Source organism: Mangifera indica, chromosome 6, assembly GCF_011075055.1.
Source record: "Mangifera indica cultivar Alphonso chromosome 6, CATAS_Mindica_2.1, whole genome shotgun sequence".
NCBI lineage: Eukaryota > Viridiplantae > Streptophyta > Magnoliopsida > Sapindales > Anacardiaceae > Mangifera > Mangifera indica.
In genome coordinates this window covers 91,777-104,472 of record NC_058142.1, presented here as the reverse complement: position 1 = coordinate 104,472, position 12,696 = coordinate 91,777, and the positions used below count along the sequence as shown (strand labels likewise).

Genomic DNA, 12,696 nt, shown 5'->3' with positions numbered 1-12,696 from the left:
AAAGTGGCTGAAAATCTTGTTACTTAAGGACTTATTTTGGATCTTTGCTTTAATCTTGTAGTAGATGAAAAAGAAACAGAATAATTGAAATAATATATATATATATATATTCTCGATAGCACAAGTGATTTTAGGAGACGAAATCCTTGTAACTTCAATTGTCAATGTTGTCTACAACTGAGTATGCTGACATATTTTTCAGGCTGTTGGCAAGCTAACTGGAGTTTCGTAGTTGTCCTAGTGACCAAATTTCTGTGCAGAAGATATGAATGTATATGTTTTGAGGGCTTGAGTTAATTCCAATTTCAAAGCCTGTAACCATGCAAATGCTTAGCCCATCTTCTAGCCATGTAGGGGTCGTGGTAATCCCAACTTTCAACACTGCTTGGCCTGCCACCAATGATGCTCACATCTGTTCCTGCTGCAGATTCTGTGCTTTCATCGCTTGTCTCACTCTTAGCCCCCATACTCACAATAGTTTCGCCCGTTCTCACACATTCATCCACTCCACCCTCAACGTAGCTATATTCCACACAAACTCGTTCCCACTCGCCCAAGTCCAGTAAAATTCTTCTCTCTTCCCCCCCTCTTAGCTCTCCAAGCCTGATAATCCTGTCTTCTTCCTCAATTCTCAGCTGGATTTCTCTAACAATGCCTCCCAAGAGTCTTGCAAGGAACTCCTCGAATTCATGCATGACAAACCCATTAGAAGTGCCGAAGCCAAATCCTACATGAAAACGATGAACTGGAACAGGCACTTGCATGTTGGTAGAATGATATGTTCTAGTAGGACTATCAGACAAATGCAAGATACATGACTGGGGATTCTTGTGTGCTCGATCCTCAAGTATTTTTATCCCTTTCTTGAGACCTTCAATTGGATCTGCTTGCCCCATGTAGAAAAGACGGTCAATCACTTGTAAGGCTGCTCTCTTCCCGTAAGACGTCATGCGCCTGAGGGGGAAGACACGTGCTGCAGCAGATGAATAGGTTACAATTGCCAGTCGATCAATAGGTCTGAGGGAGAATACCACTAATGCCATGGATTGCTTGAGAAGTCGAAGGTGTGGTCCATTGGGGCTTGCAACCAATACCAAATCAGTTGCTGGTTGATGTGCCAGTTTTACCGAGAGATAGGCAGCCCTTGTATTTGAGGGGGCGCACATATAAGGAGGCATTTGCCCAGTTGGTGGTTGAAACAATAATGATGAGGAGGAGCCGGTTAAGTGATTATGATGGTGATGATGGTGTGTACTGCACACAGCCCCACCCATATGTGGTGATGAATATGCACATGGATGATGTTGAAAACCACAAGAGTGACCTAGTGCTGGCGGTGAGATAGGCACTAGAGAAAAATCAAGTCGAGGAAGATTTTCTGTGTGATCAGGCTCAATAGGGTCGTCATCATCATAACGAGCTGAGCGCAGGAAAGAGCGCCTATGGACCCGGAAAGTGGCAATGGAATCATCAAGAATGCGGAAAACAGGGTCATTTTGGTTGCAAGAAAGGGTACAAGCTGGGGGGTATAGGCTGCGAGGCAGCTGGGTCCAATGAGCACGGCAAATGGGACAGGTAACACTACCATGTCGGACATTGGAGGAGATACAGGCAAAGTGGAATGCGTGAGAGCATTGAGCTGTGAATATAGCTTGCCCAGGGCTGCTGCCTGTGCTGTAGCTCAAAGCTTCCAGACATATTGCACATAAATTCTATCAGAAAAGTGAACAAAAGTATTAAATTACATCACAGATAACGGATGGTCTACTCATAGATGAGAATATTAATGCTTTCAAAAAACATTATACAACATTTCCAAAGGAAAAGAATAGTCTGAACTGGGATGTCGAGTTACCCCTTACTGGAAATATGTTTGTTCACTGTTCTTCAGAAGCTAGGGTTCAAGGTCATCTTATATCAAGCGCTCCATTCAGAAACTTTGGTTAAGTTTTATTTTTGAATTAAGTAAACTTTGAAGCAAATTAACAAAGGCAAATGTGGAGAGTAGGAGGTAAATTGATGCAGGTGAAAATGGTAGAAAAGGGAAGCAAAAATTATATTGAAAATAGAAAAGAATTGTTTGAATCATGTGATGATGATGCGTACCAACAAATGGGGTCTGCAATACAGTGAATTGCGTGTCAAATGCTAAGCCTTGGCCCTTGACTAGTGCTAGAGCCCCACATTGTAGTGTAGATTTGTTGTATGATTAATGAAGAAGCTTTGTGGTGTTTTTGAAAATATGGGTTTTCTATTTTTTTTTTTTTTTTTTAGTTTGAATTGAATTAGAGTTGAATGATGACCCTCGTCTTGTGTGATTAAAATAAGTTTTATGTTTTCCATGGGAAATGAAAGTAGTGGGCACATAACAGCAGAAAACACAAATAAACATGAGGTCAAATTAGAGAGCCATTGGATTCCAAAAGTAAGTGTTAAAACTACTACTGTTTTGATGACTTTTTGTGTTATGCAAATGCAAAGAAGGTTACTTACTGCAACAGCAACAGTTCTGTTTCCCCCTTTTTTAAAAGGAAAGCTTGGTTTAGATAAATAAGAAATTAATGATGTGAGGATAGAATTGAAGTACTTACCTTCACAGTTACGTTGTCATTGTTGATGGTGGAATCAGCTTCCTCAACGGTTGTTTCTCCTGAGAAATTCTTTGCTTTTGTGGGAGACATTGCTGAGGAACCCGGGATCTGTCAGTTTTCACATATAAACAACAAAAGAGCTGTCATCCACTATCTTCTGCCCAAAAACATAAACAACAAAAAAACACAACTTGGAAAAACTAAAACTATTCATTTGACATTTGGTACAAGAAAATAATCAAGATTGGCTTTAACATTTCTGGGTTTCTCTTCTTGTTTACTGTTGATAGATGCATCTTTAATGGTCGTTTAGTCTCCAAGCTTGAATTGTAAAGAGACACTGAGATGAAAGAACAAAGAAGCCATTGCAAATGAATGTAAAAGAGTAGTTAGAAAACTTAAAACTTACAACTCTATCAACAAGAGCAGTACTGCGCCTGGAGAAGGACCCACAAGCAGCTACAACCATTTTCTTGGCTGCTTTTCTCAGCTTTGAAGCCCCCATTATGGCTCTCTTCTTCTTCTTCTTCTTCTTCTTCTTGGTGGCTTTGAAAATATATAAAACCAATAATAAAAGAAGCGGGTGAGGGGAAGAGATAAAAGAGAGAGAGAGAGAGAGAGAGAGAGCAGAGCTGAAAGGGCAAGGGCACTAGGCAGACACACTTCTGCCGCTTTCTGTAATCTGGCCACCTTCTTGTGTTACTTTTTCAGTTTTAGTTCTTCCTCGCTTATACTTACATTTATAAACACAATCCCTTTCACTCTTACCCTCTCTTCATTATTTTATTCCCCCTTTTTCAGTAAATACAGACTGTTCTACTCTCTCTTCTCTCCTTGTTCACGTTAAAATACATATTTACTCAAACTACTTTTCCTTTGGGTTAAGTTCTTGTTTTTCTACTTTCTTGTTTCCTTTTGTCTCTTAGTATTATCACATTTTTGGCGTATTATTAACAGTACAAACGCAATTAATCCTCAAAACCAAATTAATAAAGTAATACAGAGCAGTACATAAACACAAAGTAACATACCCCTTTGACTACAATCACAAATCCTCATAATCTCTCTTATCTTTTAAATTTAAATCATATTTTTTACCGCTTTATAATGTGGAAAACAAGTTATTGTCCACAAATTTACAATGATGGTAAAAGTAGACCCATTTGATTTGAACCGAGGAGCAGCAACCCAGTTCATGGAAATACTTACATAAATCAAAAAGGAAAAATAGAAGTGTTGAAGCGGGGAGCAATATGCAGAGCAAGTTAATAATATATGCAAACTGTAATAAATAGATTGTTGAATCAAAAGGAAGCAGTAGTTTGCAGCAGAATGCAAATTAACAATGGTGGCCCCTGTGACTGTAAAGCTTCAAGGACCACCTTTTTTATCCCTCCCTCCTCGTCCCACCTTATTATTATTCATTGTTTTTTGTTTACAGTGGAACATCACAACACAACACCAACCTCCTCCTTTCTCTTTCTGCGCTTTTTTTAAAGACATTGTGCGGCTGCATTTTATGCTTTCAACCTTTCTTTTCTTCTTATTTATATACATTTCCTTTCAGCATAATTTCAAAATCAACTATCTATATGATGAATCATAGTAACATAGAGACAAACTTGACAAAAAATTGAACCCATGTCAAAGTTTATTCAAAATGAGAATAATTCACTCAGAAATCAAACCCACATGAAAATATATTAGAGTTTACTCTAGCTAAGAGGCAGAAATGAATAATGCAACCTACCACCTCTACCACTATGTACCTAATTACACTATTTTTTGCTATTATTCATTCATTGTGGTTAACTTTGTTGGCTATCAACTAGAAGATTTTTCAAGTTTAATTCCTCAAGGAAAACATACAAAAAGAAAGTATTTTGCTAACAATTGGGACCATTATGAATAGTATATATTGTATAAAGGAGAGAGATCATGCCATGTTAAAAAGCAAAAGTTTGAAGTGGGGAAAAAGACCGTTAGATTTGAATTTGAAGCTTATATGACTATGATGGCTTCTGTTCTTACATCTTTGTCTTTTAATCCAAAGCAACTACTCTATCACCTTGGCGCCATATTATACTTTCCTTCAACCACTTGCTTTCCAAATGCCTAACTCTCACACAATTCCTGTAATCAACTTGTAAACTAATGTTACATGGAAATTGACTAGATTCATGTTCAATAATTAAACTAAATCAAGTTTAATATTGCAGTGTAGTGTAAACAATGTCATTTCATAAAAAATGAAAAAAAAAAAAAAAACAGTTGATCCATATGAATTGTGCAGTATAAAATTTTAGTGGTTTTGGTGGATTTACTTCAGTCTAAAACATCTTAGGTTGGCTGAACTGAACCTGATTTTTAATATTGATAGAACTTGATGAATAAAATTATTAAGAATTGATTAGATTGACACAACACAACACGACTAAGCTTTACCTACCAATTAAAAATATATATGAACCAGGGAACTAGACAAAATATCATCAGTTTAAGACAAACAAAGGTGACTGATTTGCTTATTTATTTTTAAACACCCATCAATTCAGTTTCTTATCAAATTTGGAACGAATGGCTATGAGTTATCTGGGTTGTTGAGCTTACATTGAATCCGTGATCATCCCTCTGGCCTGTAGGGACATCATGGACACCAATGTGTCTTTTCTTTGATAGGCTTAATTACAAAAATGGGATGTAATTCTGAGACTTAAAGCAACTGAAGTTCTATCATTAAATGTGGTAGCACCCTGAGGGAATGTGTTTTGTTGAAAATGTATAATTGAAATTATTCAAAGTTTGGAAGGAGAACAGAACAGTTCCCTAGAAATGAGAAAAAGACTTGTTAAAGGATGGTATTAACAGTATCGGGAGTTAGAAAGAGAGAGCTTTAGTGGCTGACAAATGGGTAGGCTTTGAACGATCTATCTTTGCAATGCAACCACACTCAAACCCACGTTACATTAAAAGAAGGAAAAGAGGAAAGCTTCTTGCTGTCTGCACTACCTTCTATTTTATTGCTGTGCTAGCCCACAAAGAAGAATTATGTGTTATTGCTTTCACAAAGGTTGGCCACTTGACCAAGTCAATCCTATTATACGGCTTTTTGTCTCTCTAGTTATTTTATTCTTTCATTCTCTACAATTATTTTCCATCTTTATTTTTCTCCCAATCAATCATCTTCTTTTTGGATTTGTTCTTTAATCAAAGATTCCTTTAGTAATCCCAATTTAGTTTTGGCATCTCCTAATATCTTGCCAATTACCCAGATAACAAAAAGCTCTAGATGGTTTCAAAATTTCTCTCAGGTCAAACTGAAATTTCAATTCTTGGCCTTTATGTTCAAAAAGAGATCACATTTGCAGCTTTAAGACAATGATTGGCTAATTTGAAAACTTAAAATTACTAGAACATGTTACTTTACACAATCTATATAGAAATAAATATTATATTCGGTCACCAAAGTAATAGAATAATTGGATTAACATTCAAGGAGAACAGACTTCCACTGTATAGACCAAATCATAAATGAAATATGTAACTGTGAGCGAAACACAAAGCTCAGAATGCAAGGTTTTTAAGATTTTCATGAATATTCTATTGATCTGTTTTATGTTTAAAATGAATCACTGAGTGACTCACAATTTGCTTTGGTACCTTGAGAACTATACCGGCAAAGGTGGTTTCTCTTGTTTGTAACCCATCTCCCTCATTGGGGGTAACAGTGTCTGGCGTAGCAGTTTATAAATTTCCTCAACCTGGGGGTGAGACCTGTCCCCCGCACAGAATACATGACTCCTGCCTTTTACTTCAATTTGACTGAAACCAGGAACTTTCTTCACATTCTTCTCCTTCATCTTTTTCCTTACTTCCGCAAACTCATCCCAGTCCCCACATGCTGCATATACATTAGCCAGAAGAATGTAAGCGCTGGAGTTAGTTGGCTCCAGCTCTATTATTTTCTCACCAATTTCATCTGCCATTCTTACATTCCCATGTAACCTGCATGCACCAAGCAATGCCCCTAAAACTGCAACATCACACTCATCAGAAGGCATTTGGCAAACAACCTTCATGGCCTCCTCCACTTCTCCTGCTCGACCTAGGATGTCCACGAGACATGAATAATGCTCGGCCCTTGGTTTTAAACCATAAGCACGACTCATTAAATTAAAAAGCTTTTGACCTTTCTCTACAAGACCAACATGACTGCAACCTGATAAGACTCCAATAAATGTAATTTCATCTGGCTTGATTCCAGCCTTAAGCATGCTTGCAAAGACGGGTAAAACATGGTAACCGCATCCATGGTTTGAATATGCTAAAATCATGGAAGTCCATGACACAACATCCTTGACATCAAGATTCTCAAACACAAGCCTAGCAGAGTTGACATCACCAATTCTAGAATACATAGTAACAAGAGCATTTGACAGTGAGGTCTCACGATCAAAACCAAGATGAATAGCTAGTGCATGTGCTTGGGTGAGCTCTAGCATGCCCTTGCAAGAGGTTAATACACTAGTGATGGTAGTCTCGACAGGCATAAACCTAGAATGAAGCATTAGATCTAACATCTTTAAAGCTTCATCCTCCGGTCCATTTCTTGCGTACCCATCAATCATCACATTCCAAGTCGCAACATTTCTTTGTGGCATCAAAGTGAAAATCGCACTAGCCTGAACCATGTCTCCTTCATCAACATACACTTTGATCATTGCATTCCAAGCTACAATGTCTTTCTTGGGCATATGATTGAAGTACTCCCTGGCTAGTTTTGTCATGCCGTTTCGCGCCAAACCAGTAACCATAGTTGTCCAAGAGACTGCATTCTTTTGAGGCATTAAGTTAAAAAACTGAAAAGCTTCATCAACTTTTTTAGCATTTAGACAACCTGAAAGCATAATGTTCCACGTATATAGATTCTTTTTAGACATTTTATGGAAGAGGTTAAGAGCTTCATCGATTCGGTTATTATCAATATAAGACTTGATCATAGCCGTCCAAGCAACAACATTTCTCTCAGGCATCTGGTAAAAAATATCGCGAGCTTGGTCAATTAAACCATTGTGTGCATAACCCAGAACCACTGTTGTCCATGAAACCACATTTTTCTCTGGCATTTGATCAAAAAGCCTACGACCTTCATCAATTTGCCCCGCTTTAAAATACCCCGAAATCAAACTAGTCCATGAATAAACATTCCTCTGCAACATCTCATCAAATATTTTCCTCGCGTCATCTACTCGCCCCGCTTTAACATACCCACTGATCATTGCGGATTCAGCAACAATGTTTGTTTCAGGCATTTCCCGAAAGAGCTTTTCAGCTTTCGGCAAACAATTGTTTTTTAAATATACAGCGATCATGGAAGCATAAGAAACTGTATCCCTTTGACGCATTTCATCAAACAACTTCCTTGCTTCATTGACTTGGCCAGTACGACCCAGATGACAAATCTTGTAATTGTAATTGTAAATATCCCAACTAGTTGGTCTAACCCTCTTACTTGTACTTGAGACGTTTTGTTTTGAACGTAGCAGATGAGAAATTATGGCGGGGAACTTTGAAAGATGGCGACGGTAACAAGAAAGTGACATGATTATTATTATGATTCTGTACCATGCCAAACAACCATCAACAGGGAGAAGAGAAAAAACCAGAATTGAGTCGACTTCCCGAATAACACTTTCTATATATTTTTCATCAGTTGGATTACTCTAGTCGACTTCCAGATGACATTGCTGTTACAGTTGCCTCTCTCTAAGTAATGCTAAGGAAGCTGCAAGAACCAGTGTTCTTTCAAGAAGATGGAAATGCTTGTGGACTTTCAGCACTACCATTAATTTTGATGCAACAGAGAAGCTGTGTGAATAAAGTCTTAGACTTGCATAGAGACTCCAATATATATCTCTTCAGAATAGGTTTTGATTTGGGAAAATCTCACAAAAAGCATCATCCATAATTGGATTTATGCAGCCATGGAAAAGGGAGTTAAAAAGCTTGAGTTGAACTAGTCCTTATGGAGGATCAGGAAATCATGCCACCCACAACACATTCTCACAAGAGTGTTTCAACATTTATTTTGCTACCTTTAAACAAATCCTATGTCATCAAAGCATAGGAAAGGTGTTAGATTTGTCTGTAATCTCGGATCGATTAAAAATGAAAAAATTTAATTGATTAAATAGTTTATACATTTTAGATTGTAAAACCGAAAGATAAAATCATAATGAACAATATATCTAAGATGGACAATATTTTAATAACGGATTGGGTATTGGAATAGGAATGTTACACTTCTCTAGTTTTAAATTTCTAAAATCTCCAAAACCTTGTATCTCTAAAATCTCCAAACCCTAGTTAATATATAAGAAAAAAAAAAAAGGTATGAGATGTTGCAAGAATGTTATATTTATCTAGTTTTAAATTTCTAAATTCTCCAAAACCTTATACCTTTAAAATCTCTAGTTAATAAATACGGAAAACAAGAAAAAAAAGAGTATAAGATGTTACAATGGTATTGGAGCGGATTGGGCTATTGGATTAAAGATATTTCATTTATATAACTTTAAATATTTAAAATCTCTAAACTCTAATTAGTTAATACATATACGAAAAAAATGTGAAAATTATACCGGTATAATACGGTAAATAGTAAAATACACGTTTGCAAAAAAATGGTTATAAAATTTGAATATGACAAAGATACAAAATGTATATGTATAAATTTAATACGATACATTATAAATAATATATTTCTAATTAATCGTAATTTTAACACTTTTTATAGATTTCTTAATTAATAATAATAATAATTTCAATGTAAAATATCAAATTTACTATTAAACCTAATATAATAATTCAAATGTAAGTTAGGGATAGTAATTTTGAGCCTCCACGTTGTAACACCAAAAAACAATATCAATGTTAAGAGAAAAGAGAAATTTGTCTTTTCAATCATCAACATATGTCAGCTTCAAATTGATATTTAGATTGCAGGTTCAAACTTAGTTATTGTTGTTGGCCTATTATTGAACACGTATAGAGTAAAAGAGAAAGGATTTGTTTTTGACCTATTATTGCCATGAAGTATGAAGAACAATACCAACGAACAAAGTAGAAGAGAAGAGATCTGCTACTAATGTGTTATTGGTCTAAAGAACAATGTTGATAGACAAAGTAGAAGATAAGGGATTAGGGATTTGAGGTTAAAAAAATTGAGTTTTTTATTTTATTGAGTTATAACATTACAGTAATTAAATGAAAATATCGAATATAGTTTTATACTTTAGACTTGTTATTAAAATAACATCGTTTTGAATTTCTCAAAAATTCATAAAAAAAGGGAAAACGTAAAAAAATCAAAAATATACATTTAATATAAGAAAGACATGAAATATATGTTTAATATGTTTTAGATTCAAAAATTTAGAATGACGTCTTTAAAACACGAATTAAACACATTTTTACTAACTAGACTCCAAAATAAATAATATCTTGATAATAGACTGAATTATTAAATCTCCAAAGTATTTTAATAGTGGCCCAGATTATTGGGGCATCAATGTTACATTAATCTAGTTTTAAATCTCTAAAATTTGTGTGTTTAGAAGCTGTGAACAATATCCAAGAGATTCTTCAATTCTATTTACAACTGCCCATTTCGGGACCGGTTACTTGTTGGTTCATCTACCCAACTGAAGTACCTAGACATTCACAAATGTGACTTGATTGAAGAAAGCGTTTGTTTTTTTATAAGCAAACTCAAAACCATTCTTCATTATTTAATCAAGTTTTAATGCTCCAAGATCTCTCCGTTTCGAAGAAGTTTTTTCATTTCCAACTGCCCATTTCTAGAACAATTACTTGCGGCATACTCATGGCTCATCAGCTTCATCAGGCTTAAAGGTTGCTAGTTCTTCCATCCAGTTGAAGTACACGGAAAAAACTGAAATTTCAGCTCCCGGTGTTGTGTCATTCAAATATTTTGGACAAGAAATTAGGTTAGATGTCGAAAATGTTCTCTGCTTATAGATTGGTGGGTCGGGGAGATGGGATCAAGCTGGCAAGCCTATTAACGCAACGATAAACTCTCTCTCTCGCTCTATTGAATACTTTTGAATTGTACTTCAATTTAAACAAGGTATTTTGTTATTACAAATTTAATATATATTTTTTAATTTTTTAAAAATATATGATGAATTTTTTTTAAGATAATAATAAGAGATGTGAGACAAGGAATTAGATTTTATATTTAAAAAAAAAATTCAATCTTTCCTTTTTTTTGTAAAGAAGATAAGATACATGTTGAATATTTGAACATGGTAAGTAATATCTAGTATTTATTGTTAGTATTATTATTATTTATTTTATTTCCTTAATTTTACGGTTGGCTCTTTCTTTCCATCAACATAATCAATCCCAAATAACATTTTCATTAAAGAAGAAAACTTGACAAATAATTTATTTCATTGTCATGTGCAAGATGAAGATTGATGATGGAACTAACCGGATATAAATAATTTAGCTATGACCGTGCATATTTCACAAAGATGGATAAGCTCCTGAGCGTTGGAAGTCAAAGGCGGATAATAAGATTTACAGTGAGCAGCAGCCTTACCAGTTTTTTTGGCTAAAGGTGGAAGAGAGACAAAGGTCTCGGAGTTCAAGTCATTTAAGGCGGATATCATAGCCTTAATGGCTATCTTATAATCAGCCTGACAGGTTAGGAGAGCATCACGGTCGCGGCCGGGGTTCTTGAGCATCTCAGTTATGAAGTCTTGACCTTGGTGGGCTTTGCCGTCAGCTAACCGGAATGCAATGTCAGCCAAAGTAAACCTGTCGGCTTCTGGAGTTCGTGAGTCACTGTAGAGAGTCTCAACGCAGGAGGTGTAGTTGGATGTTTGACGGCAGACTTTAACAACTAGCTCTGATGTGTCAGGATGATGTGTTACTGCTTGTGAAATTGAGGGGAATATTAAGAACAAGGAAAGGTTGGAGAGAAAGCGATGGAAGCTGAGCATTTTGGGATTTACTAGTAATTGATTGCTAGTCGTCTCAACTTAGCTTGAAAGGAGAAGGTGAATAATGTGAAAATCATGAGAATATTAATACATCCGGTGGTCAGTTAAGGAGGATAAGACCGATATTATATTTGGAAAGACTGAAGTTTGTAGGGAAAAGGACTATTTCCCACCCAAATTTTAGCCCAATTTCAAACTCATACCTACGGGAGATAAAAAAACTTAAACTCTCACTTATGACCAAACTGTCATCCAAATTTTCAGTTAGAGATAGGGGTAAAATCTTTATTTTACCTATAAACTTTAAAATTTTATCATTTCCCCCCTCTAGGTTTTAAAAATTAACACCTCAACCCATCATTAAAGTTTGAAAAGTTTAGATTTCACCCCTAAGGTTTGCTTCCTTCTCCGACCACCACTGACAGTCGACGCTTTTCACTGATCTCTCATCTTCGGCTACAAAGGACCATGAAGGACGACCCTTCATCACTCAGATCTATATGATGAAGTGTCGTCCTCATCATCTGGGTGATGCGACGAAGAGATCGCACTGTGTGATAAAGAGATCTCTGTTTCTTCGTTGCATCATGCAATGAGAAGATAGAGATCTCTTCGTCGCACTACAACCATCGTACTAGGAGAAGGAGAACGTCAGAGACAACGTCGGAGATGACGCCAAAAGATGAAGTTGAAGAGTAGAGGTGAAACTGCTATTTTTGAAAGTTATGGGGGGTAACTAAGTTTTAAAAAATATGGAAACCCCAGGTTTGGGGGTGAAAATGTTATTTTTCAAAATTTGAAAACTTTAAGTAAAGGTGAAATCTAGGGGGCAGAGAGTAATAAACTTTATAATTTTTTAATAGAGCATTGATATGTGTACTCATTTTTTGTACACAATTCATGTACACAGTGATGTGTCATCATGTAATTAGGTGATTTTAAAACATGTGACATCATATGATAAAGAAATATTCAATCACATGATAACATCTCATCTGTGTACACAAATTGTGTACCAAAAATGGGTATACATAATTTTATTGTTTTTAATATAAATAGTAAAATGACTATTAAGT

At 35.8% G+C, this 12,696-nt stretch overlaps 3 protein-coding genes across 3 annotated transcripts; all 3 read right to left on the bottom strand.

Annotated features, from left to right (window-relative positions):
• Positions 1-81: 81 nt before the first annotated feature.
• LOC123218008 (probable E3 ubiquitin-protein ligase WAVH2) lies at positions 82-3,392 on the bottom strand. Its single transcript, XM_044639156.1, has 3 exons — positions 3,001-3,392; positions 2,592-2,699; positions 82-1,712 (listed from the first exon to the last, which is right to left on the bottom strand). Exons 1-3 carry the CDS (start codon positions 3,094-3,096, stop codon positions 306-308), a joined length of 1,611 nt encoding a protein of 536 aa, XP_044495091.1. The 5' UTR covers positions 3,097-3,392; the 3' UTR covers positions 82-305.
• Positions 3,393-6,013: 2,621 nt separating this feature from the next.
• LOC123218363 (pentatricopeptide repeat-containing protein At2g35030, mitochondrial-like) lies at positions 6,014-8,666 on the bottom strand. Its single transcript, XM_044639805.1, has one exon. It carries the CDS (start codon positions 8,192-8,194, stop codon positions 6,260-6,262), a length of 1,935 nt encoding a protein of 644 aa, XP_044495740.1. The 5' UTR covers positions 8,195-8,666; the 3' UTR covers positions 6,014-6,259.
• A 2,435-nt stretch (positions 8,667-11,101) lies between these two features.
• Positions 11,102-11,620, bottom strand: LOC123218830. Its single transcript, XM_044640483.1, has one exon. The coding sequence runs from the start codon at positions 11,618-11,620 to the stop codon at positions 11,102-11,104; it is 519 nt and encodes a 172-aa protein (XP_044496418.1).
• Positions 11,621-12,696: the final 1,076 nt, after the last annotated feature.